General features: G+C 46.4%; 1 protein-coding gene and 1 long non-coding RNA gene across 6 annotated transcripts in view; one reads left to right on the plus strand and one right to left on the minus strand.

Moving 5' to 3' along the window:
• The window catches only part of GUCY2C (guanylate cyclase 2C), a 112,286-nt gene that overhangs the window by 65,637 nt on the left and 18,807 nt on the right, over nucleotides 1-27,842 (minus strand). For 2 of the 3 annotated variants that reach the window (XM_075935275.1, XM_075935278.1), the window contains exons 2-7: nucleotides 25,239-25,497; nucleotides 23,216-23,328; nucleotides 22,568-22,635; nucleotides 9,115-9,330; nucleotides 4,919-5,040; nucleotides 3,122-3,218 (exon numbers count right to left, since the gene is read on the minus strand). In XM_075935275.1, coding sequence (XP_075791390.1) covers nucleotides 3,122-3,218; nucleotides 4,919-5,040; nucleotides 9,115-9,330; nucleotides 22,568-22,635; nucleotides 23,216-23,328; nucleotides 25,239-25,497 — 875 coding nt within the window. Of the gene's footprint in view, nucleotides 1-3,121; nucleotides 3,219-4,918; nucleotides 5,041-9,114; nucleotides 9,331-22,567; nucleotides 22,636-23,215; nucleotides 23,329-25,238; nucleotides 25,498-27,842 lie in introns of those variants that run through there. The other variant, XM_075935284.1, reaches the window with a different exon arrangement.
• On the plus strand, nucleotides 2,820-22,546 carry LOC142830439 (uncharacterized). Of its 3 annotated transcripts, none has more exons than XR_012905678.1 (4): nucleotides 2,820-2,996; nucleotides 3,178-3,250; nucleotides 16,147-16,273; nucleotides 19,293-19,653. It is a non-coding gene; the product is annotated as an uncharacterized LOC142830439 (long non-coding RNA). The 3 variants fall into 3 exon arrangements; XR_012905677.1 differs by lacking the exon at nucleotides 16,147-16,273 and adding an exon at nucleotides 22,284-22,546 and having other exon boundaries at nucleotides 2,825-2,996; nucleotides 19,293-19,563; XR_012905675.1 differs by lacking the exon at nucleotides 16,147-16,273 and having other exon boundaries at nucleotides 2,822-2,996.

A 27,842-nucleotide genomic window follows, 5' to 3' on the forward strand; every position in this document is an offset into this window, starting at 1 on the left:
TCACTGCTTTATAAAGCCATGGCCTTCCTGATAGCCCCACCCCCTGACTAAGGCTCAGCCAATTAACAGAGGCTTCAAGATTTCAAACCTTTAGAAACTCAGAGCTTCCAACTGCCGGCCACAGCACACACTCCTTCAAACAAACAAACAAACAAACAAACAAACAAACAAACAAACAAACAAACAAACAAACAAACAAACACACACAGACAAACACAAGCTCAGCACACAGCAAGTAATCCCCAAACAAACACTACAGAGAGTCACTTATCTCAAGAGTCCCATATTTGCTCCTCCTTCACCTGGAGAACGCCCTCTCAAAACTCCCTATTTGCTGCTTCTGTAGCTAAATCATTCATAACCTCAGTTCTGACACAGAGAAGCTAGCTCTAGGACTGAGAGGCATTCAGACTCCATGGTCCTGGAGATTCTTGTCCTCTTTGAAGTTACCACTACTGGAATTAGTTAATATGAATGGTAAAAATCACCTATTGTCCCAGTGATAGTGAGATTACCAGCCCATTTCACACTGAACTGTCCCAGTAAAAAGTTCCAAAACCGGTTCCTAATCTGAGTTTTCCAGTTTCTCTGCTTGCCAGCTTTGGCATTAACCTGTTTGGACCTGGTGACTTATTGTCAGAGGATATTTAGAATACCATTAATAGCACCCTATTTTGTAATATTTTCAATAGCTTTAATATTATTCCAAAATCTATAATCAAAATTTGTCTTATCCGTACTGTCAAAAAGATGGTCAATATACTACTGCTATTTGATTTCCTTCAGATTTATACACTTGCTCATGTCTGAGCTTAGTATGTTTCAAAGAGGGATTCATGATAGGGCAAACCTGAAAGACCATTTCTCTCAATGCCACCAACCCTTATCAATTCCTGTTTTCTTTTCCTGTTATTGCTGATACGTGTTTGAGTCCTAGATTCAGTGAGTGAAAACTTCTAGGCCTCCAGCTTCTATTCCATCCTGTAATTAAATCAGAATCTTGTATTTGTGAAATCCCATTGAGATCACTGCTGTGGAAGTCATTGCAAAACTAGCCTGGTAACAGCCATTCTCTCTCTCACTTTTATATTTACCCGCCATTGCTTGGGTCCTTAACTCAATTAATTTTTGTGTTTCTTCATTTAAATTAGTGCTCTGGGGTGGGGCTGACGATGAGGGGTTCAGTATCCAGGCTGCCCTGGGAACAGAGGACTACTCTAACCCTCTATCACCCCAACAGTTGAGGGCTAAGTGAGAAGTGCTTCTCTGTGGCCTCTGCAGCTCCAGTGGACAAAGTTGGGAGAGGGGTGCAGGTCCCCTTGCTGCGGCAGGTGCAGATTTGTCTGCCCCCTGCACTGTCCTGCCAGAGTAAGGAATTAAGCAAACTGTGCACTTTCCCTTTATTGCCTGACAAAGGAGAACAGCCAGCAACATCCTTGTACAAATTAGAGATGTTAAATTTTGAGTAACTGACTAATCAAATAATTGATGCAATTTGCATCAACTATTTGATTAGTCGATAGGGTGCCTCCACCTTTGAAATGTACCAACAGCCCTAGGGCTATTGCTACACTTCAAAAGTGAAAGTGCTGCAGGGAGCATGGGTCCAGCGGGGCAGTCCCCTGCAGGCCCCATGCTCCCCATGGTATTTCAAAGTGGCAGCATCGCGTGGAGCCCAGGGTCAGTGGGGAACTCCCTTGCTGACTCCAGGCTCCATGCGGCAATGTCTTTTTGAAATGCTGTGGGGAGCACATCATCAGGCTCCTTGTGGCATTTCAAAGCGGCAGCGCTCCGTGGAGCCTAGGATTAGCTGAGGACTCCCCAGCTGACCCGGTCTCCATGTGGCGCTGTCACTTTGAAATGCCACAGGGAGCCCAGCATCAGGCTCCATGCAGTTTTTCAAAGTGGCAGCACCCCACAGAGCCCAGAGTCAGCAGGGGAGTCCCCAGCTGATCCCGGGCTCCACGCAGCACTGCCACGCAGCACTGCCACTTTGAAAAGCCGTGTACAGCCTGGGAACACCCCAGTGGGCCCCAGGCTGCATGCAGTGTTTTAAAGCGGCAGCACTGCATGGAGCCAGTGTCTGGCCCACGTGACACTGCTACTTTGAAGTACCCCTTCCTTCCCCTCCAGCTGACTCTTTCTGATTGAGGCAGCAAGTGCGGGGAAAGAGCCACTAGTCAACTTGAATATCCAATAAGCATTTGCTTATCGGATAGTCGACTAGTCCTTTTCATCCCTAGTACAAATCAGGGAAGGGTTGGGATAATCCTGAAGGGGTGCACCACCAGCCAGCCCCTTTCACCTGCCTGGTGATTGTGTCTCTTTTCTGTATGGTTTTATGAGAAGCAGTCCCATTCCAGGCACATCCCATTTTCCTGGAACAACCAATCCCTGACCTTGCTTTAAGATATGCTAAGAGGAAGCTGCATGGTGTTCCGAGCCTAAAGAGCCTAAGGTAGTCAGATACTCATTACTACCCAGATAGGATATGGGTATTTCAGGCTCCTTTGAAAATCCCATTTTAATGAAGGAGACAAATCATGTAAGAGGGTGTAACTAGGAACACTAAGATTAAAATGAGCAGGTGCACATTTAGGCTGAATATCAGGAAATATATGCTAGTAGAAAGACCCATTTGGCTATGGAATAGTTTCTTAAGAGCAGTGGTGGAAGCCCCACTACTTATGCCATTTAAAATTGGACAAGACAAAGCACTGGAGAATATCTTTCAAGGTGCATTCCTGCAATTGATGGTGGGGTATTAGGGAGGAAGTAAATAAAAAAAGACATTAGAGTCCAACTTTGATTTCTATTATTCTATAATTTCATCCTGCAGTGAGGTCATGACTGATTATGACATCACAGTCCAAAATTTAGATGCTTTAGAAAAAAATCTAATATGGGTTGGATAAGTGATAGAAAATGCATCCTGATTCAGACTCCAACATGCTCTGATAATTGGCTAAAAGGGGACCAAGAAGACTACAAAAGAGGTGAGTGGGAAGTGTTTCATGGTGAAATGTCTCATCATGAGTATTTCCCTTTTACTATTTCCATTATCTCCATCCTGAAGGAAACAGAGGTAGGAGGAGAAGGAAAATCATTGGTGATACTTTACTTGTGAAGATCCACTAGAATGATGACTATGTCTTCATCCAGTCTTTCTTGCCCTAGGATTTTCTCGATTTCATCTGGGGAGCCACACATGATGATCACTATCGCCCAGGCAAAGGCAAATGGAGAGAAGGTGAGACACATACAAATAAGGAGAGGACAAATGGAGTTTACATACTACTTTTAGAACATACACTCAAGAATAGCATTCCTCAAATGCAGCAATTGTGGCTGCATGTGGCCATTATGTGTTGTTGTTTTTTTTCCTGTGACCACAACAGCTTCCTGGAAAGAGATGGGATGCATGAAAAATCAGTGGCCCTTACCTGCAATGCTGACAGACTCTAGAGGCAGCCTTAACTCCTATTCCCCACCCCAAGAGCCTTTGGGCTTCAGCCTGATGCCTCCCAGTCCCCCTACTTCAGCCATAAGGCTACTGCTTTGGGCTTCAGTTACATCAGTGAGGCTTCAGCAGTACTGGCTTTATCTGGTGCTATCGTCAAGAGGCAAGGAGAGTTGTGAGAGGCCACAAAAAGGACCTCAGGGTGCATAGGTAATTAAGTATTTAAAGAAAATTTGTCAGAGCTGCCACCCGTAAGTGTTGGTGACTTCAGTCTGCGGCCTCCAAAATTTTTGTTATGAGAAACCCTGCTCTAGAACAGCAGGGAAACAGCAGGCCAGGGCTGAGGTGCATTGCCACAAATGGGGGAATAGATAGCTGTGGGTCAGGACTGAACTACACTCGGAGGTGAAAGTTCTCTCAGCACCAGTCCACCTTCCACCTGATTCCAGCTTTTATTATCAGCACCTCACTTTCATCAGGATTAAAACTGCACACAGACACGGAGTGCAGTAGAAAATAATATCAATAACATAGTATGGAAGGTTCTAAGGCAAAGGGCAATAGAAAAATAAACCAGGCAGAAACAGAGTATCTTAAAAGAAAATCATTCATCTGCCACTGGCTTTCTTATTCTTAAATTTCCCCCCTCCACAGATGTCAGGGATTAGGATTACCATAAACATTTGCTAATAGATCTGAGGCATCACCAGCATGGCCAGGGTTTCCAGTAGGGATTGGTCCTCTTTGTCTGGAATGAGCCACTTTGTTGCACATCAGGGGTGGGGTGTGAGGGAGAAACAGACACACACAGACTACATCTACACTGCAACTCTATTTCAGGATACTGGAGTATCCTGAAATAGCTATCCCATGTCTTCACAGCAAGCCCATTATTTCAAAATATAGCGGACTCACTATTCTGACATCTCTGTAAACCTCATTCCATGAGGAGTGAGGGACGTTTTGGAATAGCGGGTTATTTCGAAATCTGACACTATGTAGACAGCGCCAAAGTATGAATTAAATTATTCTGAAATAAGATCGAAATATGATACGCAACTTGTGTAGTTCAAATTGCCTATCTTATTTCAAGCTATGGTGCATTGTAGATGCACTTAGAGAGGAGCTGGACGTTTTTGGGTTACAGGAATACAAATTATGGCCTCGGATTGCTGGGTTATAAATCCTTCACTGGACAGGGCTTGTAGGAAAATAGTGCCATGTCTGCAGAAGATAACCCACCCCAAGAAAACTCTAGACTCAGAATATTCCCATAGGGTTTATCAGGACAGTGGGTGAATTGAATTCTGAGCCATCTTCCCACACTCACAATAATAGAAGATAAAAACCATTATCTAAGCTCTTTCTGCCATAAGTGGAACATAACCAGGCAGTAGTGCATAAACAAGAGACCAACAGCATTCATGCAAGGGAGAGAGAACTGTGATATACTCTTACCGTTGCTCTTCCGACCCTGATCCTTCACAATTTTCTTTAATTGTTCTGGAGTCCTTAAAACCTCCTTGGTCGTCAGCTTTGAAGAGAAATATGAGACTCCGGCCTCCAGTGCATTGAGGTACCTGATGCAGGGAATGATGTGCAGGTTATAGATCAACTGAAAATATCGCTACTGTCTTACATTTATATATCACCTTCTCTCATTAATAATCTTAAAATGTCTGATAGACTGTTTGCAGCAAATAAGAATCACTACACCTATTACAGAAATGTAGCCTGTTCTGGGGTAGAATCCAATAGTCATTCAACATCAATAAAATTAAACAGAATGTGGGAGGGAAAGCAATACAGAGCATAAAAAGGAAAACTTTGACCCTGACCAAGAGCCACTTAAATCTGGTATTATAAAGGATTGGTTCAAATAAGACATTAGTATAGTAACATATTAATTTTCAAATCAGAAAATGTTGAGGAATTACAAAAATCTAGTCAATGAATCTGAATGGGAGATTAGGGAATCCTAGAAGATACAAATAAAAGTGCAAAGGAGCAAATGTGGTTTTTCAAAGGACTGCTTAAATACTGAAGGTTTTAAAAAAATAAAAAAATGCTAGATAAAAACACTAAAGGGAAATTGCTTGAATATCTTATTTTTAGCTGAAAATTATGTTATCTCCTTTAGTTACCTTAGATCACTATATTTGAAAAACTGATGGAGGGAGAAGAAATAGTTTTCTCTATTTTTTCTCCCTTGAGCTACCTCTACATTGCAACGTTATATCAGGATACTGGAGTATCACGAAATATCTATCCTGTGTCTTCACAGCAAGCCCATTATTTTGGGCTCGCTATTCCAATGTCCCTGTAAGGCTCATTCTACGAGGAGTAAGGGAAGCTTCAGAATAGCACTTTATTTCAAAATTTGGCACTGTGTAGAACAGCAACAAATGACTAAATAAGCTATTTTGTAATAGCATCAAAATAAGATAAGATATGCAATTTGCACAGCTCAAATAGCGTATCTTATTTCGAATTACTGTGCAGTGTAGTTGTACCCTTGGTGATCCAATAGCACTTGGGGCTACATCCTGTGAAGTGCTGAATCCCTTTTTCTCCCAGGCTGTGTCTACATTGGCACCCCTTTCCGGAAAAGGGATGCTAATGAGACCAGTCGGAATTGCAAATGCCGCGGGAGATTTAAATATCCCCCGCGGCATTTGCATGAACATGGCTGTCGCTTTTTTCCGGCTCCAGGCTTTGCCGGAGAAAAGCGCCAGTCTAGACTTGAAAGTAGAAATAAGGGATCTTCCGGAAAAGGGCTTATTTTCCACAAGATCCCGTCTAGACTGGCGCTTTTCTCCGGTAAAACCCCGAGCTGGAAAAAAGCGGCAGCCATGTTCATGCAAATGCCGCGGGGGATATTTAAATCCCCCACGGCATTTGCAATTCCGACTGGTCTCATTAGCATCCCTTTTCCGGAAAGGGGTGCCAATGTAGACACAGCCCCATTGTTTTCACTTTACAAGTTCATACTTTTAAGGTGTGTCTAAACTACACCCCTCTGCCGACAGAGGGATGTAGATTAGGCACATCGCTATTGCAAATGAAGCGGGGATTTAAATATCCCGCGCTTTATTTGAATAGAAATGACCGCCGCTTTTTGCCGATGTGGCACTTTGCCGGCAAAAAGCGGCAGTCTAGATGGGGATCGGTCAACAAGGAAAGCCTTTTCTGACCGATTCTGTATACCTCATTGCACAAGGCATAAGGGATTGGTCGGAAAAGGCTTTCCTTGTCAACCATTCCCCGTCCAGACTGCTGCTTTTTGCCGGCAAATTGCCGCGGTGGCAAAAAGTGGCGGCCATTTCTATTCAAATGAAGCGCGGGATATTTAAATCCCCGCTTCATTTGCAATAGTGATGTGCGTAATCTACATCCCTCTGTCAGCAGAGGGGTGTAGTTTAGACACACCCTCTGTGAATAAGGTTCCAATCATGCACATATTCCGGTATCTTAACTTTTCATACATGAATAGTCTCATGCCTTGAAATATTTGTGGGGGAGTGGGAGAATTAACCATGCCATACTATTTAATGGATGCTTTATTGGAAACTGAACCAGTTAAAAAATAAAATAATAAATTTTAAACACTTCAGTTAACCAAAATACTTTACACAGAAGAAGATGCCTTTATATAACTGTACTAGGAGAAAAATAAGCACTAGAAAATTAGGAGAAAATATTAAATTGATGAAAACTAAAAGTGGCAGAGATACTAAACTCCTTTCTTAAAATAGTCCTCCTTGAATATAACAATAAAAGAAACAAGGTTTGAACAATTAGGAAATAAAGAAGATAATGTAAAGTAGTATTTATGAAGAAAAAGCAAGAAAATACTTGGAAATTATGAAAATATAGAAAGCAACAGTACTGAATGGTAGAAAACCTAAAGTATTAAAGGAATCTAGCTAAACAATGTATGATACCATAGACATTTTTTTTAGAAAGTTATGACTTGGGAATATAGCAGAAGATTAGATGGAAAAAAACCAAACTGACTTCCAAAAGATGAAAGAAAAATGATCCTGGCCAATATCATCCTAAGTCAAGTCAAATTCCTATCCTTAATAAAATGACAAATACTAAGAGAAAATGACCATTAAACATCTATGAGATAATGGAACTGGGATTGTATTTTAGTTCCCAATTCACTTAAATACATGCATAAGTCACACTGAAAGGCATAGGTGTGTGCAGCACATTTTGTTAGGGTGTGCACCCAAATAATTGTTTAAAAATGTACTCTGACCCCCATTAGCCACACCCCTGACCCCTGTTAACCACACCTCTGACCCCCATTAGCCACACCCCGATTCCCATTAGCCAGGCCTCTAGAGGTAACACTCTCGGGGCAAAATGGACACATGACCAGAAGTAAAAGGTGTCATGTGACCCCCCCTCTAAGGATTTTTCCCACCATCCTCCTACCAATAGGGAAGTGGTCCCCAACCTTTCGGGGTTGCCGGGTGCGGCACCGCTCATGCGCCACACGCCCAGGGTGCAAGAATGGCTCGGGCCAGCCCTGGTCACTAGGCAGGCACACATAAATGCCACGGCGCCCGCTGGCACCGCATTGGGGACCACTGCAATAGGGATTATTTTGACCCCCACCAAACCCCCCTCATGCAACTATCCTGCAATAGCATTAACCCAATGTGTGTGACATTAACTCAGCATCTGAGAGGCTGGGGGAAGTGTTCCCTCTAAGGCTATGTCTAGACTGCAAGCCTCTTTCGGAAAAGGGCTTATTTTCCACAAGATCCCGTCTAGACTGGCGCTTTTCTCCGGCAAATCCCCGAGCCGGAAAAAAGCGGCAGCCATGTTCATGCAAATGCCGCGGGGGATATTTAAATCCCCCGTGGCATTTGCAATTCCGACTGGTCTCATTAGCATCCCTTTTCCGGAAAGGGGTGCCAATGTAGACACAGCCCACCATGATGTAAAGGCAGCAAGGGCAGGGCAAGAACAATTGCTAGTGGGGAGCCAGCTTAAAAGCCGGTTCCCCACAGCACCATCTACACAGTGCTGCCTGCCCCCCAACCTTGCTGCTACCTCTATTACTACATGATTGGCCAATTACCCGCCTCTTAACATCATGACGAAAAACCAAGGACTTGATTCCTCCCCCACTTTCACAACCACCAGACACACCCTTTTCCTCCTAGCAAGATATAAGTAATAATAGGACTGATTAGTATCCTGTGTGGGGCCAATCAGGCAACAAAGAGGAAGGAGTGGAATTATTTAGGATAATACAAAAGGTCATTATTAGGAGTGATGGGATGAAACCTAATTAGGAACATTTTAATTTACATACCAGGAAAAACTCTGGCAGTGAAATCTATTAGACTGTGAAATACTCTCTCAAGGCACCTGATGAAAGTGTGACTTCCAAATATTTGGGAATATTTGCAAGCAGACTGGATGTAACAATGGAAAATGCTGTGTAGAGAATTTTGCTGTTCTGGAGAGAAGGATTAATTAATCTAATTGGGCTTTTCCAATGCTCAAGTCATTTCTATGACAGCGGTAGAGAGAAAAAGGAGGAAAAAAAAAATCTAAGGACAGCCTAAAGGAATCATTCCAGAGGTATCTTTTTAAGACAGTAGCTGGGAGAGACTTGAGAATGCTTTTACCAGAAGCAGTCTTCTGTGTTGTCATTCGTCTTATAGAAGTAGGTGGATTGCCAAGAGCCGGTTTTGAATGGCAATCTGGACTCTGCCCAGAAATCAAAGAAGAAGTAGGTCAGTTTCCTGCCTGGAGTCAGGATTCGAGTCAGATTTTCTTTGTAGTCACATGACAGTCCAAAGCTTCCTGCAGAGATCATAGGCAGGCCCATAATTGTGTCAAGGCTAAAGGAAAAGAGAAAGGGCGGGGGGAACAATATGGCTATTGCATGAATTGATGTCACATCATGGTAGCTACCATGTAATTCATATGCACCCTCTCACTTTGTTTACTGACTTAGTTTTACAACAAACTATATTTGAAATAACAGCCTAACCCATCCCACTAAAGAACAGCTTAATAATGGTACTTAACTAACCTTGGTATAGGCACACTCCCGGTCTCCACTACACGCTACCTTTCCATTTCTGCAGTGGAGGTGAGAGGTAAGATGAGAATGCAGAATCTGTGACTTATTCTGTCCTTGTTACATCTCCTGGGTTTGCTAACAAGGGACAAATTACTGCAAAATGTGATGATGGTTATTGTGATGCCATCTTCTACCGCTAGGAGTTGTTATGAAACCTACCGCTAGGAATTGTTATGAAATCTATCAATTAACAGCTATCAAAGGGTGATGACTGGCATTTTCTTGAGGCCAGGTGGAAGCTAATAACATAGAAACAAAAAGCTACATGTCCTCTGACCAATTCCTTGTGTAATCTCTCAATCTCTACATGTGATTTAAAGATCTCCAGGACAGTTACTACATTCCATCTGATGGAGGGGGGTAAAATTATTATACAGTGCCAGACTATGCACTAAGGAAATCTAAAACAGCCTAGTGAAGTCTTGTTATTTCTATGAATCCAGCTTTAGATGAACTGTGGGCTAAAAGTTCCCTCTAAGGTGCGCACTTGTGCGGGCACACAGAGGAAATTTCAATCCTGCCCACTTCTTAAGCAGAGGTGAAGACCAGCTGCTGCTGCTAGGAGTGCTGGTGGGTGAGTGGGGGCTCATCCAGGCAGCTCTTTGCTGTCCCCAACTCCCCACAGCAGGAACTACAGCCAGGGCCATCTAGTGACTGTCTGGCTGCTCTGGGGGCTGGAGCCACATGGCAGGTAGCAGCTGCTCTGGCAGCCAGAGCCAGAGCTGCATGACGGGTGGCAGCTGGGGCCAGGGACACATAGGGGGTGGCAGATGCTCTGGAGGTTGGGGCCGGGGCAGCTGCTGGAGTTGGAGCCAGGGCTGCGGTGTGGCTGCTCCAGGAGCTGGGGCTGCAGTGCAGCATGGGGGAGACTGGGAGCTGCTGTTACGGGGTATCAGATTGCCATTCTCCTGTCATCATCGCCGGCAGAGGGGTGCAGGAGAGGGAGCAGGCACAAGAGGCACTGGAGACACTAGGGCCTTCACATCAGGCCTTGAGTGAGTCTCCTTCCCAAGGGGAAGGCGCATGATGGCGCTGCTCAGTGCTCTGATGTCACTGTGGGCTTGCCGCCCCAGCACCTGGGTGCCCTGCAGCCCACATGGTGCTGCCTACCACTTGTTCTCCTGCTGCTCTGCCGCCCTGTGCTGACAGCAACCACACGGCTCAGACACTGGTAGAAGGATGGGGGTGGTGGTGGAGAAAAACAGGGCAGGGATCCAGCCGGGGGAGGGAGTGATGTTGACTCCCCCAATAGTGTGCCACAGGCTGCCGGCACCACTGCAAAGGGGGCAAAGGAGCGCCCTGCCCCAGATTCTGCCTGGCTGTGCCAGTGGGAATCCATCCTATTTGTGCAGCATTATGCACATCATGCAGTATGGCCATTTTGCACTCCAGTGATCTCACTTCCCTATTTGGGTCTAACCCTCAGTGTAGGTAGGACTCCCTATCTTGCTTAGAGCCAATGAAATGGCTCTATGGTGCCCCCCACCCAGCTCCTGAGCTAGGGGCATTCTGAAGGAAAACTAGAACAGTGCCGCATTGTGCTTATTCTTGGCCTCCTATGACTTCTATGGAACTGTGGGCAGTGCAGACTTACAGCAGCCTTGAGGCTGCTCTAACATACACCAGCAGCTGGACTTGCTTCTGGCTAGATGGAAAATACAGAAGGCACAAAGGGAGCTTAGATACATCTTTCACTCTTTCAGCGTTCCTGCATTCATGCACGGTGGTCATGCCTTGGTATCCTAATAAAAGTTGAGAGCTGCTGTAGTTCAGACTTTTCTGCTGGATCTCATAATTCTCATATTGCTAGCAAACCCTCCAATATCTTTTTGGTGTTTTGAATTCTGATAGTAATAATAAGCCTGCAAGGAAGATCATCTATTCCAGCTGGGCGAGGGTCTGGGAGAGGGCTATAAACAGAGGGTGTTGTCTACTGAAAATTTTGCGGTATTAATTTTCTTTTTATCTGACTTCATATTACATAAACATTTAAAGTCATGCACCCTGTTAATTATCCCTTGTTTTAGTATTCGTTCTTCCATAACATTTTAAAAAATATATAAAATATATTTGTTAATAACCTGGGTGCCACAGTGGCACACATCCAAACAAGCACACAGGACCTCAATATTGGTGCACAAGACAAAACTCACTCTGCTCCTGGATGGAAAATCTTAGCGGGAACACTGGCTGCCACCCTTTGCCAGGTGAGTGATGTGAAATGAATCACAGGCCACTCTTTTTAAATGGGATTTAGCACTTCAGGGAGCAAGGCTGGAGGAGAGATTTCAAAGCCATTGACAAATCTTACTTCTATAAGCTCATGGAAAACCCAGACTTCTTAGGCTATGTCTACACTGCATGCTTATTTCAAAATAACAGCGTGTGCATCTACAAAGCAAGCCCGTTATTTCAAAATAATTTTGAAATAACGGGCTTCTTACGCTGACTTCAAGTAAGGGAAGTCAAAGGAAGAGTGTTCTTTCTTGGACTTCCTGCAGCGTACATAGTGCCAAAAGCCGAGTTAAGCAACTTCAAATTCAGATACACAATTAACATACCCTTAGGCTGTGTCTAGACTGGCAAGTTTTTCCACAAAATCATCTGATTTTGCGGAAAAACTTGCCAGCTGTCTACACTGGCCATTTGAATTTCCGAAAGGACACTGATCTCATGTAAGATCGTCAGTGTTCTTGCGGAAATACTGTGCTGCTCCCGTTTGGGCAAAAGCCCTCTTGCGCAAATCATTTGCGCAAGAGGGCCAGTGTAAACAGCACAGTACTGTTTTCCGTAAAAAAGCCCCAATGGCAAAAATGGCGATCGGGGCTTTTTTGCGGAAAACCACGTCTAGATTGGCCACAGATGCTTTTCCGCAAAAAGTGCTTTTGCGGAAAAGCATCCTGCCAATCTAGATGTGCTTTTCCGAAAATGCTTTTAACGGAAAACTTTTCCGTTAAAAGCATTTTCGGAAAATCTTGCCAGTGTAGACGTAGCCTTAGTGTGTTGTGGGAACAGAGAAACAGTAGTAGTTATAGAGACAAACATGGTAAACTTCCCCCTGGGATGAATTTTATGAAAACATCACTATTTTTCCTCCATACAGAGGTTGTAATGGGTGAAGGCATTTTCTGCAATGTTGCAATGCTATCATATTGAAAAATTCTGCAGGAGAAGCTTTTACACTTCATAGGAAATACTGTACTGAACAATTAGAATTGTCTGGCACTGGGTATAATAGAATACTGAAGAACTTTGTTTCCAGAAAAGGCTATTATTATTCTATGAAGTGAAGTAGTTTGTTTGATGCAGTAGAAAAGAGGAAGCCAGTGGAGGGATGTACGAAGCTCAGGAGGATAAATGATGCAGTGAACTAGGAAGAGGATTTCATTGTTGAAATGGAAATTTATGAGGCTGGTCTAGAGTACTGCCAGATAAAGAACCTGCTTTTGGTTCCCAAATCTCTTCATTTTACCCTGGGTCAACCTAGTTGCCTAAGAGTTGGTGCTCTTCATTGCCATGCAGAAGCTTCAACTCCTCGGGAATCTTTTGAATTAACTGGGGTTGGTAGGGAGAAGAATGAGTTACTCATCTGTGTAGTAACATCTCTTCTTCGAGATGTGTCCCCCCGTGAGTCCTCCACTGAAAGGTGTCGGGATCGTCCCGGTGCTGCAGTCCGGAGATTTTTCTACAGCAGTAGCCCCTGGAGGACTGTGCATGCACAGAAGCTGCCTCGCACGTTCGCGCCCTTTCTGCGGTCCGTCCCACCAGTTCCTCCTAGCCAGAACATCTGAAAAAAAACCATAAGGACAATAGTTCCGAAGCAGGGAGGAGGGCGGGTCGTGGATCACCCATGAGGACATACATCTCGAAGAACAGATATTACTCCACAGGTGAGTAACTCCTTCTTCTTTGAGTAGTGTCCCCGTGGGTGCTCCACTGAAAGATGAATGTGAAGCAGTAACCCCAAATTTGTTTTGCTTCAGCATCAAGGTCTTTGAACCGTGGAGAGCACTGCGTGTGCCACTGCCACATCCATAGCCATGACGCATTGAAGGGCATAGTGCCTGGCGAAGGTTGATGTAGAGGACCAGGTAGTGGCCTGACATATGTCACGAAGTGGCACACCCTTAAGAAAGGCTGTAGAAATAGCCATGCTTCTGGCAGAGTGCACTTTTGGTCTGCCAGGCAAGGGTTTGTTTCTCAGAGAGTAACAGCGGGTGATGCAGGCTACGATGTGGGAAAAGGTGCGTTGAGAGGAAAGCTGTTGGCCCTTGGAGTAGTCCGCTACTGACAACAAAAGACGTTGTGATTTTCGAAAAGGGCATAACCTGTCCAGGTAAAAGCGAGCGCTCGTCTAAGGTCCAGTGAGTGTACGCGCCTCTTCTCCTGTAGCGTGCGGTTTTGGATAGAAGGTAGGTAGAGTGATGGGTTCGTTGATGTGAAATGGTGACTTGACCTTCGGCAGAAAGGCAGGATGACTGCGTAAATTTACTCCTTGCTCTGTGAATAACGTATAGGGAGGGTTAGCAGACAACGCCGCCTGTTCGCTCACACGACGGGAAGATGTGATAGCCAGCAGGAAACACACTTTCATGGTAAGAGTTTTTAAATCGCAAGTTGCCATTGGCTCAAAGGGTGGTCGGGTAAGAGTGTCCAGGACAAGACCCAGATCCCAAGGTTCCGGGAGCGGTTTGCGTGGGGGATAGAGATTCACGATGCCTTTCAGGAACCTTTTCGTGAGCTGGTGGATGAAGACTGAGTGGCCATCGATTGGTAGACGGAAGGCGGAGATTGCTGCCAAGTGTACTCTAAGTGTAGATAATGCTAGGCCTGCTGACTAGCAGGTGAAGTATGTAGTCCAGAATTCGCTGAATCGGGACTGAGAAAGGGATCAGGTTATTTGTTTGACACCAAGATAGAAAACGACACCACTTATAAAGGTAAGATTTCTATGTGGTCTGGCACCTGCTATGTATCCGGATGTCCTTGACCGCCTGAGAATATGCTAAGTCTGGGCCTTGGAGCCAGTCAGGAGCCACGCCGTCGAGTGCAGTCGATCGATGTGGGGGTGAAGGAGCGACCTGTGCTGTTGTGACAGTAATTTGTGTAACTGTGGTAACTGCCACGGTTGGGATGCCGACATCCACATCAGCTGAGCTAGCCATGTTTGACGAGGCCAGAAGGGTGCTATTAGTATCACAGTGGCTCAATCTGTGGCTATCTTTTCTAGCACCTTTGGATAAGCGGGATCAGAGGGAAAGTGTACGAGAGGGTGTGTGTTCCCCAGTGCATAAGGAAGGCATCCCCCTGAGAATTGGTTCCTATGCCAGCTCTTGAACAGTAGAAACAGCACTTCTTGTTGCGCTGAGTAGCGAACAGGTCTATAGTGGGGTATCCCCAGGCTTCAAAGAGAGTACAGGCCACCTGATTGAGCAGTTCCCACTCGTGCTGTAGGTGAAAGGATCTGCTCAGAGCATCGGCGATAATATTGCTCTTTCCAGGGAGATATACCGCTGTGAAAGTAATCCCGTGACGAATGGCCCAATTCCACAGTCGAATGGACTCCGCACAAAGGGATCTGGATCTGGCCCCACCCTGGCGGTTGATGTAATAGACCGTGCACATATTGTCAGTGAGGATTTGCACTGCGACTCCGCGGATCCATTGCATGAAATGTCTGCAGGCATTGAAGACAGCCTGTAGCTCTAGAAAGTTTATATGCAGGAGGGACTTTTCTGTGACTATAGCCCTTGAACTTGGTGATGACGCATGTGCGCACCCCACCCAACTAGGGATGCGTCTGTAGTGATTTGAACTGATGGCTTCTGGGTATGGAAAGGTACGCCAATCAGCATGTTGCTTGGATCGAGCCACCACATCAGAGAATCTCTGACGTGTGCAGGGAGATCCACCAGCTTGTGAGTACTGTGAATGCCTTGTAAATTGTGAGAACCCAATGTTGGAGGCAACTGAGATGAAGGCGTGCGTGGGGGACGACAAAAGCGGTGGCTGCCATGTGGCCCAGGAGCCTCAGGAAGGTAAGTATGGTGGATTTGGGAGTGGTAAGCAGGACGTTTGCTAGGTCTCAAATGGTCTGGGATCTGTCGAGAGGTAGGTATGCGGCAGCAGCTTTGGAATCCAGTCTCGCTCCAATGAACTCGAGCAACTGGGAAGGAGTTAGAGAAGATTTTGGTACATTGATAAGGAGGCCTATCGCCTCAAATATATGCTTGGTGATATTGACTGCCATCCGTGCCTCTTCCACGCTAGGGGCCTTTAAGAAGCAATCGTCCAGGTAATGGAAAATTGTGATGCCAGTATGCCGGAGGTAAGAGGCTACAACGGCCAAGGTTTTGGAAAACATCCTCAGCACCATGGAAAGGCCAAATGGTAACACGGTGTATTGGTAGTGGTCATCGCCCAGAGTGAAACAGAGAAACCTCCTGTGGGCTGTGTGTACTGCCACATGAAAGTATGCGTCCTGGAGGTTGAGAAATGCAAACCAATCCCCTTCGTTCAGTGCTGGAATGATAGAGGCTAATGTAACCATCTTGAGCTTTTGCTTCCACAGGTGCCGGTTCAGTTTGCGTAGGTCCAGGATAGGCCTCTATCCTCCGGACTTCTTTTGCGTAAGCAAGTACTGAGGAAAGAAACCTATGCCTCTGAACTCATGAGGGACCCTCTCCACTGCTCCGATGGTAAGTAGGCGAGAAACCTCTTGCTGCAATAGAGGTTCGTGAGATGGGTCCCTGAAGAGAGACGGAAGGGGAAGGTTGGGAGGGGGATGAGTTGAAAAGGGAATGGTGAGACCAGAGGCGATGATCCTCTGATCCAGCGATCTGTCGTTATGGCATACCAGCAGGCGTAGTAGGGTCTTAGGCGATGGTGAAATAGCTTGGCGTCTTAGTGAGAAGCCTCTGGGAGGGGAATAGCGTGCAGTCTCTCAACCGGCATGTCAAACTTGCTGCCTAGATTGTTGCTGGTTCGATGCCTTGTTGAGTCGTTGGTGTTGGCGCTGTGGACGTTGTCTCTGCCTTGTCTGGTCATAGGGCCAGAATCTGGGAGTGACATATGAGAAAGGCCTTTGCGTATTGTATGGGCCAGGCTTCTTACGCCTGAAGGGCAGCGTGTACATACTGAGAGTCCTCAGGGTGGTGTGTGAGTCCTTCCCGGAATTGAACACTTGATCTGTGTTTTGGGCAAACAGAGAATGCCGATCAAAGGGTAAATCCTCGACCTTGGGCTGCAAGTCTTTGGGCACAGAGGCAAGGTGGAACCAGGAAGCATGGCGCATAACCACAGATGTCGCCATTGTTCGTGAGGCCGTATCGGTGACATCAAGGGCGATTTGGAGGGCAGTGGGCACTGATGTGTACCCCTCCTGTACCACCGCCTTGAGAATCTGCTTTTTGGGTTCAGGCAAATATTCCAACAGAGGTACCAACTTGAAATAATTGTCAAAATCATGATTGGCCAATTGGGCTGAATAATTGGCCATTCTCAGTGTTGCTGTGGCCGAAGAATAAACTTTCCTACCCAAAAATTCTAGGCGTTTCGCTTCTCTGTCCTGCGTTGCGTTTCTTCCCTGTGCTGACTTGGACTTTTGCGGTGCTGCGTCCATAATGATAGAGTTGGGGAGGATGCGTGAACAGGAATTCTGCATCCTTGGCATCAACAAAGTACTTTTTGTCTGTACATTTGTTCATAGGGGGTACAGACGCCAGGGTTTGCCAGATGTCATTGGATATTTCTAATATGGCCTTGTCGAAGGGTAGAGCCAATTTTGGTTTGGTTGAATGTTGTAAATTCCTCAGGAGGGCATGTTGATTTTGTGGCACATCTGAGGCACGCAAGTTCTGAGAGTGAGCCACTCTCTTGAACAAGTCTTGAAGTTAGTTGTAGTCGTCTACCGGGGAAGAGTCCCTAGGGAAGACTGCATCGTCCAGCGACAAAGACGACTGGTCGGTAGGAGAGTCCATGTGTTGCTCCTCGCAAGCAGGGGAGCAATTGTCATCCCTCTCGTGTTGGGTGGAAGTTGAGGGGGCGTCCCCCGTGGGTGTTGGTGGAGCTTGTCCCGGGGGAATTATTTCTTGGGTGGGAAGATGCGGTGAGCGAGAACAAGGGTTCTCTGGTGAAATTGATGGTGAGTGAGCCGTACTATGGGGATGCATATGATGTCGTTAGTAGTAAGTATGATGACTACCATGGTGTGCGGGGAGCGTCGAGGAGAATAGGAGCTGACACTCCTGTAATGGGAATAGTGTGCCCGTGGTGGAGACACCTCCAATCCCAAACAGATTGTGTAATGCAACGGAGATCAGGATCGATATGAATGGTAGTACCGTGGAGGTGTGCACGATTTGCGTGGGGATCTCCAGTACCGGCGAGACGGTGACCTGTCCAGACTATGATCATGCCTGTCTGTATGACGACAAGGAGACGGAGACAGCTCAGGAAAGAACACCGTCCTGTCAGGGCTGGGGGAAGGAGTATGCACATACTGAGCCTTTCTTTGTGCCTTGGTTGGCAAGATGGACCTCTGTGGTGGGGAAGGGACTGTAAGTGCAGGGCTAACTGGTGCAGATAAGACTGAACCAACCTCTGATACGCTTCGATCCATGGAAGGTGATTTAGGCACTGGGGACGTCGGCGCTGGATGCAGAGGGAAGACTCCGGTACGCTGATGTTGCCTGGTGCCGAGGGAATGGGTGCATCTTGCAGACTGCCCGGCGCTGCTTCGTTCTTCAGTGCCGTATCCCTTTTGTGCAACGAGTCAGCTCTTGGTGCCGCCTCGTGTCTCGGTGCCGCGTCTTCATGTTTCGGCGCAGTGTGGTATCTTGGCGCCGTTTCGTGTCCCGGTGCCACTTCGGCCCTTGGCACCGTCTCGTGTCTTGGTGCCGCTTTGGGTCTCGGCGCCGTGTCAGCCCTCAGCGTCATTTGAGTTCTTGGCGTCGGGTCACCCCACACCACCAATCTCGGTGCCCTATGGCTCCTCGGTGCCGACTCAGCCATTGGTGCCGTCAACAGCACTGGCTCAGGTCTTTGCACCATTCTTGGTGTCGGCTGGTCTCGTGGTGCTGCGCCCGGTGCTGATTCCGGGTGGGGTGGCTCATGCGACGCCGACCCCGATGTAGAAGAGATTGCGGGGCTAGGCGCTGAAGTGCTACAGGGCTTTGAAGACTTAGCTGCAGTATGTCCCGACGGCAAGCCTGAAGTGCCTGGTGCATCTCCCACTTTCGTGCTTCGAAGCATAGCAGGGCCCATGTCCTCGTGGGACTTATGGGCTGGAAGATCTTTCTGTTGTTCGGGAGGCGGCGGTTGGAGAGCTTTGTTAAAGAGCAGCATCTTCAGCCACATCTCCCTATCTCGCCTGGCGCAGGCTGTTAACTTGGAACAATGGCTGTATTTATGGGGAATGTGGCCTTCCCCCAGGCACTTTATGCATCTGGAGTGTCCATCCGATGCAGACATGGCGTCTCCACATGATGCGCATTTTTTTGAAACCCGGGGAGCTGGGCACGTTGAGATCATCCGTCAGACTAAAACTAAGGGAGTCTGCGGAGTAACACTGAACTATATACAGTAACTAAAAAGTCTCTCTCTCTTTTTTTTTTAAACTAACTAACTAGAACTGTAAAATACTAACCAACTATAATGTAGGGGCTGAACTGGGATGAAAGAAAAGACTAAATATGATTGGTTCTGCTTTCTCCTCAGGCGGAGGCAGGAGCTTGTCCCAACTCTGTCTGCGACCGTGGACGGTTAGGAGGACCCCGCAGGACGGACTGCGCTTTGCAGAAAGGGTGCGAATAGCGCAAGGCGGCTTCTGCACATGCGCGGTCCTCCAGGAGCTACTGCTATAGAAAAATCTCCAGACTGCGGCGCCAGGACGAGCCCGACACCTTTCAGTGGAGCACCCATGGGGACACTACTCGAAGAAGAAGACCTGGAATTACTGTAAACAATTCAATGACAATCTTTGATCTAGGTACATCAGGAGTCCAAAAAGGCAATGCTAGGATGTTTAAGAAATAAGATGGAGTGTAATAGAGAAATAATTATAATACCTCTATATACACAGCGGCTACGTCTAGATTGCATCCCTCTTTCATAAAAGGGATGCAAATTAGACGTATCGCAATTGCTAATGAAGTGGGGATTTAAATCTCCCCCGCTTCATTAGCATAAAAATGGCTACCACTTTTTTCGGCACGGAGCTTTGCTGGAAAAAAGCGCCAGTCTAGACGCAGATCTTTCGGAAAATAAAGGCTTTTCCGAAAGATCCCTTATCCCTCTTAAAATAAGGGATAAGGGATCTTTCAGAAAATGAGTAACCCTCTAAATGTTGGGGGTTAGAAGGAAAGCCCTTTAGGGCATATTATCCCAGTACTGTCTTCTGCACAGTTTCCTGCATCTTCCTCTGAAGCATCTACTACACCAGGGGCGGGAAAGATATGGCCCACAGACTGAATCTGGCCAGCCAAGTCTTTTGATCCAGCCCACACCTACCCCTGCAGCAGCTAGCTGCTCCGTGTTGCTGTATGCCAGGGTGGGCAAGAGGCTGCCAGAGTGCTGAATCCGGCCCACCTAACCACCAGATCCAGCCCGTGGCCTCCTTGCCAGAACCCTTAAGCAGACAACAGCTCATACTTTAAACAGCCAGCTGTTCCCCACTCTGGAGAAGGGAGTCTTCACATGCTGCCCCCGCCCTGCCCTGTAAAATCTCTCAGTTCCCATTGGCCAGTTTCTGGCCAATAGGAGCTGAGAAATTTTGCTGGGAGGCAGTGTGGGAAATCTCCCTCCCTGCCTCCCATTCCCGGAGAAGAGCCACATGAAGCAGTCAGCAGCCTCAGACTGCAGCAGACAGTCTGCCTCAGGTTTCTGCAGGGCTGCTGGCTGGGAGCCACCTAGGTAAGCATTTTTCAGCCAGAACCTGCCTCTGGCACCCCACCCCTTTTCTCCACTCTGCCTGCCTGCCTCAGGCCACCACTCAAACCCTCTGAATCCCTTTCCCCCCTTCTCCCAAGTCACAACTCCCTCCCAGACCCTGCACACTCTCCTGTTCCCCTCTCCCAGAACAGAATCCTCTCCTGCATCCATATTCCCTCCCAGACCCTGTATCCTATTCCCCTGCCCAAGGTCACCATTCAAACCCTCTGCACCCCTTCACAACTCCTTCTCAGATTTTGCACCCCCTCTTAAAGCCCCTCCCCCAGGCCAGAATCATCTCCTGCACCCTTATCCCCTTCCTGGACCATGCACCACAAGCCCGTGCCCCAGATTACATCCTCCTCCTTCACCCAAACTCCCTCTCAGACCCCACACTCCCTCCAGCTCCCCAGTCTCCTACCCTAAGCTCCTTTCTGCACCCAACCTCCATCCCAGACCCCACAATCCCTCCATAGAAGTGCAACCCTTGACCACTTGCCACAATCTTGGAGTGCCACTCCCCCATTAAAATTATTGGCCACTCCTGCTCTATGTACTGCACAGAGAAGGAAAAGGCTTCAGCATGCTGTCCCACTCTCTCCTCCAGCAAAATCTCTCTGCTCCCATTGGAAGGAACTTGGTCAATAGGACCTGAGAGATTATGATGAGGGCAGGGGCAGCATGTGAAGCCTCTCCCTCCCTCCTCAATTCCGGCAGCACAGAGACCCAAATGCACAGCCAACCAGCGAGCTGGGACTGCTGAGGCAGGTGTAGTGGGAAGCTTGCCTGAGATTGCTGCTGGCCAAGAGATGTATAGATAAGCAGCTCCCAGCCAGAGCCCACCTCTGACACCCCACTCTCCTCCCAGGCCCTGCATCCCTCCTAAACTCTCCTCCAGCCAGAATCCTTCTCCTGAATCCATACCCCCTTCTGAATCCTGCACCCCAATCTCTTGCTCCAGGTCACAACCAAACCCTCTGTACCCTCCTCCCCCCTGCCTTACATCACAATTCTACCCCTATCACACCTCCCTCCTATACCACTCCCCCAGGCCAGAACACTTTCCTGCATCGATACGCCTGCCAGACCCTATGCCCTATTTCCCCGCCCTAGATCACAGCCCACTCCTTCATCCAAACTCCCTCTCAGATCCCACACTCTCCTGTACCCCCAAAGGTGTAGCGAGGGTGTTATGTGCCATGGGGCAAAGGCAAAATTTGTGACCCCCCCCCCCGCTGCTACCGCATGGCTGGGCCCCGAACCTGGATCATGGCTGAACCCAACCTTGGGAGCAGGGAGGTAGTTTGTACTGTGTCTTCCCCACCCCCTCCAGTTTGGGGCCGGACCTCCACATGCACTAACCTGCCAGCAGAGATGGAGGAGGGTCGGGCTGGGGGCGGAGAGGCAGGGAGAAGGCTCCAGCCAGTGGCAGCGGGCAGAGGAGGAACAGGCGAGTCAAGGGATGACAGGGGGGAGCGGAGGGGGACTAAATCAGCATCCTCCTAGCACGGCACCTGGAGGCAATTGCCCCCTCCTGCTCCCCTTCACTATGCCACTGTGTATTCCAGTTCCCTACCCTGAGCTCCCTTCTGCACCCAACCTCCATCCCAGACTCCACAGCCCTTCCATAGAAAAGTGTGGCCCTTGACCACTTACCATCACGAATTATTGCCCACCCTGCACTTCAGTCCACTGCCAGAAACAATATACTTATCTAGATGGACCACTGGTCTGAGCCAATGTGGAGATTTCTATGCTGAAGATAATTTCTTTCTCCAGATGGGAGTGTTGAAGACATAGCCTTTTGCAACCTTGAGTAATCATTATCACTCTCTACTGAGTCCTACCTAGTAAAGCAGTTGCATGGATAGGTTCTTTAAGGGGGCATTTTGTCCTCGCCAGAAATTTAAGGCTAGGTATAAGAGATCTGTAGGATCCTGATTGTGAAGCACACTATGCCCCTCCCCCCACAAGTTCAGTGTCTATGCTCACACAAGTAGGAAACAATTTTGTTGAATATCTTACTTCCCTGGAACACAGTAAGGTTTTTTTTGTATACTTACGAGACCATCTGGTATGTGGCATAAGTACAAGTGGGTCCCAGGACAACACAGCCAAGTGTGCCACTATCCTGCAAGAAATAAAACAGCATTTGCAACAGAAAGTGCAACGTAAGGGAAGGGACTACCAATATGGAAAATGCTCAATATGGAGCGAGGCGCAAGCAAGGAGGACTGAGGGGGGAGACTGAAATGTGGGAAAACTGAACTGAGATGAACTGCCATGGAGCAAATGCAGGGTAGTGAGAGAAGGGGCTAGTGAATGAGGGAAAGGATAAGAGGGTGAATCTGGAGCAAGAGGAGCAGGGAAGGGACAGAACGATGCATAGCAGTGTGTGATTTGCACAGAGATGTATAACAAAGTTGTGTGGGAGCTCAAGTCTGGAACAGCACGGAGAACTAGATGTCAGAATAAAAATGCATCATCCGAGCTCTATTGGAGTTGCAGGTGAGGAGTGAAGTAGCTAAAGAGGGGCTAGCTATACATATGTATGGGGCTTCTATAAATTGGAAAGGAGGAGAAATGATTATCTGTATAGGAAGCGTGTACTTTGCCACCAGCACACACTATACCTGCCTCTAGTCAACACTCGTAACCCTCACTTTCACATATAGAAAAGAAGGATTCTGGTAGAAATGCCCAGTACTTACATAGAGTTGCCTGATGACCTCCACCCCTTCACAGGTACTAGTATGGCAGCCCTGTGAGACATACAGTGAGGTGTTGAAGCCATGGTAGGTGGCACTGATCGTCACATTTTTTTCTATGGGAAAAATGGAAAATAGCATTACAAGCCACATCTACTCACTCATGATCCTTCAGTTCATGACAGGGCAACAATCATGGACATGTCTAGACTACATCCCTCTTTCAAAAGAGGGATGTAAATTAAGCAGATCGAAAGTGCAAATGAAGCAGGGATTTAAATATCCCGCGCGTCATTTGCATAATCGGATCACAGCGTTCTTTCGAAAAAGGGTATTTTGAAAGTGAAACTGCAGTCTAGCTGTGAGTACGGGATCTTTTGAAAAGGATTTTTTTTAAAGAACCGTGTCTAGACTGCAGTTTCACTTTTGAAATACCCTTTTTCAAAAGAACACTGTGATGTGATTATGCAAATGATGTGCGGGATATTTAAATCCCCGCTTCATTTGTACTTTTGATCTGTCTAATTTACATCCCTCTTTCGAAAGAGGGATGTAGTGTAGACATAGCTATAGTAACAGTTCCAGATTAAGAACATTCTGGACTCTGCAGACATAATAACCTGAGCCCTGCTCTATGGAGTGACTGGTGCCTGCAGAGGGAGGAGGTGCAGGGAGGGCCACCTATAGAGGCAGGGAGGGGCATGTGGGGGCACCTCATTTAGCCAATTAAAATTTGGAGGGGGCATAGAGGAGCAGTACACCTCATAAGTGTTACCACAAGTCACCTATGATGCTATACTCTCTGCTCCTGAGGCCTCCTGTCAGTAGTTTTTAATTTTTTTTTGAAGGGTAGTAGGGCCCCAGTTTCAAAAACCACTGTGCAACCTGCACTTACCCTGCCGCAGTGGTCCCTGTCTCACGGGGCTGGAGCTGGCTCTCTGTTCTAGGCATGGTGACCTAGCAGTTGGGGTTGCAACACGGCTCAGGTTTGTCCAGCTGCACATTGGTCATGGAAAAGTGGCTGGGCCAAATGTAAGTGTCATTGCAACCCTGGGTGCAGATCACAATGCTACTAACTACTACTTCATGGGTTTGGGGAGGGTTGGGTTTTCTGAGGGGCCTGGGCTCCAACCCCAGAGGCCCGTCCATCATACCTGCACGTCTCCCATCCCAACATTCAGTGGAGCAATTCTCCCTACCCTCCATTCCACTAGATGTGACGACAGAATTAGTGCCAATATAGAGGACTGACATCCTCCTCTGATGCACAAGATATTGGGCATGATCAGAGACAGGATATCGGATTGATTTTTAAAGCTACAGGAAAAAAAATCAGAAGGCAAATTCAAATGAAACAAAAGGACAAAACACTCAAATTTGGAAGGAAAAGGAAATAGTTTTCTTAGACATTGCTGTCGCAGGACATTATGGAGGCAGGTAGTTGTTTAGTGATGTTGAGAAGAAGTATTAAATATGAAAAGGAGTAAGACTAATATCTGCAGTGATACTACCAAAATTAAAAGTTATGAGGGCTGCTGATCTATGCTTTTCAAAGAATAATGTGAGCAGCAGCTGGAGTCCATTTCTTTACCATAATGTTACAAAATTATGTGCGTCATTGGAGCAGGAGGTTGACACATCTGTCATTATCTAACATAGAAGTTACCTGATTAGATAGATCACTAGCCTGTTCTAATAAAGGAGGAGCCAGGATACTGGACTCAATGGACCCTTGATCTGATCTAGTTCAGTACTTCCTATGTTCTCAATTCCCAAATGATCATTTTATTTCAGAAATTATCTCAGGAAGGATTTGCATCAACTGGCACACACATCCCTAGTTCAGCCCTTGCATTGTGGCTCACTGGTTTTGAGAGAAGGAGGACAGTTATTGCCTAATCTACATGGTGACCGGAAAGCCCTACAACAGCTCTTTGGGGCAGTTTGTAAAAGCACTGAGTGAGGGTGGGCCAGGATTTGGAGTTTGATCCAAAAACTCTAAAGGAGAAAGGAATCATATTCTTACCTTCCCCCTGCAGCTCCTTTTCTACCATACGTAATCCTAGTTCCACTGCTGGTTTTATTTTATCAAAGGTCCATGGAAGATCTGAGTGATTCAGCTGCATCACATTGATTACATAATTGTCCTTGATGCACTTGCTCTCACCAACTTGCCAAAGCATCAGGAGACAGAGGAGTAATGGCCAGAGATCCTGACCCTGCATTTGTTGCTTCATTATTCCTCTCAGTTTAGACTCACTGCTCACGTCCACTCTACGTTGTTCCTGGGTAGGGTGAAACAAAGATTTGCATTGTATATCCAGCGATCAGCTATACCACATCTCTGTCACACTTTAATTCTTTCCCCTTTTCAGTATCTACATCCACCCCACACCCATTTACCCTAACTCGCACATTTGCTTGTGAGCAATAACAGAACTCAGGCACAGAGCGAGGCCAAAGGTTGCTTTGCATGTTTGTTCATTAAAAGGCTTAGGCTATAAAAAGGAGACATTACTGGCACCTTGTCTGATAAGAACAATATAACTTTGCATCACAGTGATGGGTAGAGAAGAGAAAGAAGGAGGGGCCAACCTGATTGTAAAAGGAGGCCTTTTAAAATTAATATAAAAGAAGAGCTCCATTAAAGCCACAGAGGAACACAGATGGTTCCTTTGTGTTTTGGCCTGCCATCCCACCCATATTGGCTGTGCCACTAACTCTGGGGATTATTATATTACTACATATAATTTTTATGTCTTTAAGGGTATGTCTACAAAGCAACATTATTTCGAAATAACTAGCATTATTTTGAAATAACTTAGTCTGTGTCCACACAGCAGGCAGTTAGTTTGGAATAATGATGAAATACCATCAAGCTGGAGGACTTCTTACTCCAACTCCTGTAACCCTCATTGTATGAGGAGGAAGGTAAGTTGGAGGAGGAGTGGTCTATTTCAAAATAAGTGCTGTATAGCACTTATTGTATAAGACGCTCCCAATTTTGAAATAAGTTATTTCAAAATAAGCTACGCAATTGATGGAGCTCAATTTGTGTAGCTTATTTTGAGTTAAGCCCTGCGGTGTAGATGCACCTAACATACCATTTTCATTACTTAAATGTTTCCCATAAAAATAATTTTTAGTGATGGAAAAAAATGCCTCACTGAAAACCTCCATTTTTATCCACAGAATAGAATCAGCACCGAATCAATATGATAGGAATCTCCCAATATCACCATGGGGCCACGTACCCCAACTCTGCTATAGAGAAATCATCTCTAGAGAATGCAGTTTTAATAGTCTATTTAGGTCTTGGCCTGTCTACTGAGACTACCTATGAGAGGAGCAACTGTATTAATTGTTTTTGTGATTGGCTGTTAAGAGTCATGCAGGGACCCAGTTCTTGCAGGTCACAGATTTGACATGTGGGACCAAAGCCAAACCTCAAATGGTACAGTTGACATTCAGAAGAAGTTGACATCTAGAGTAGGGGATAAACAGTGAGGTGGCCAAATTTGCAGATGATACCAAACTGCTCAATATAGGACCAAAGCAGACTGTGAAGAGCTTCAAAAAGATCTCACCAAACTAAATGATTGGGCAACAAAATGGCAAATGAAATTTAATGTTGATAAATGTAAAGTAATGCAAATTGGAAAAATAATCCCAGTTATATATATGATGGGGACTAATTTGGCTACAACTACTCAAGAGAAAGATCTTGGCATCATTGTGGATAGTTTTCTGAAAACATCCACTCAATGTGCAGCGGCAGTCAAAAAACAAATAGAATGTTAGGAGTCATTAGAAAAGGAATAGAGAATAAGACAGAGAACAACTTATTGCCTCTATATAAAACCATGATATGCTCACATCTTGAATACCGTGTACAGATGTGGTCACCTCATCTCAAAACAAATATATTGGCACTGGAAAAGGTTCAGAAAAGGGCAACAAAAATTATTAGGAGTTTGGAACGGGTCCCATATGTAGAAAGATTAAAAAGACTTGGACTTTTCAGCTTAGAAAACAGGAGACTAAGGGGGTATATGATAGAGGTCTATAAAATCATGACTGGTATGGAAAAAGTGAATAAGGAAAAATTATTTACTTATTCCCACAAAAAAGAATTAGGGGTCACCAAATGAAATGAATAGGCAGCAGGTTTAAAACAAACAAAGGGAAGTTTTTCTTCACTCAGCGCACAGTCAACCTGTGGAACTCCTTGCCAGAGGATGTGGTGAAGGCTAGAACTTTAACAGGGTTCAAAAAAGAGCTAGATAGATTCATGGAGGTTAGGTCCATCAATGGTTATTAGCCAGGATGGGTAGGAATGGTATCCCTAGCCTCTGTTTGTTGGAGGTGGGTGACGGGAGGGATCACGTGAGGATTACCTGTTGTGATCCCTCCCTCTGTGGCATCTGGTATTGGCCACTGTCGGCAGACAGGATACTGGTCTAGATGGACCTTTGGTCTGACCCAGTATGACCATTCTTATGTCGAAATAATAGGGCAGTTTTCTGGAGTGAATCTTCCCAAAAACACGTCCTGAGAATGTTCTCAAAGCAGGGGGTCAGAAAGGCGGGGGGGGGGGGGGGGAGGGTATCTACTGACCCTTGACTATTCT

This window comes from Pelodiscus sinensis, chromosome 1 (assembly GCF_049634645.1).
Source record: "Pelodiscus sinensis isolate JC-2024 chromosome 1, ASM4963464v1, whole genome shotgun sequence".
Lineage (NCBI taxonomy): Eukaryota > Metazoa > Chordata > Testudines > Trionychidae > Pelodiscus > Pelodiscus sinensis.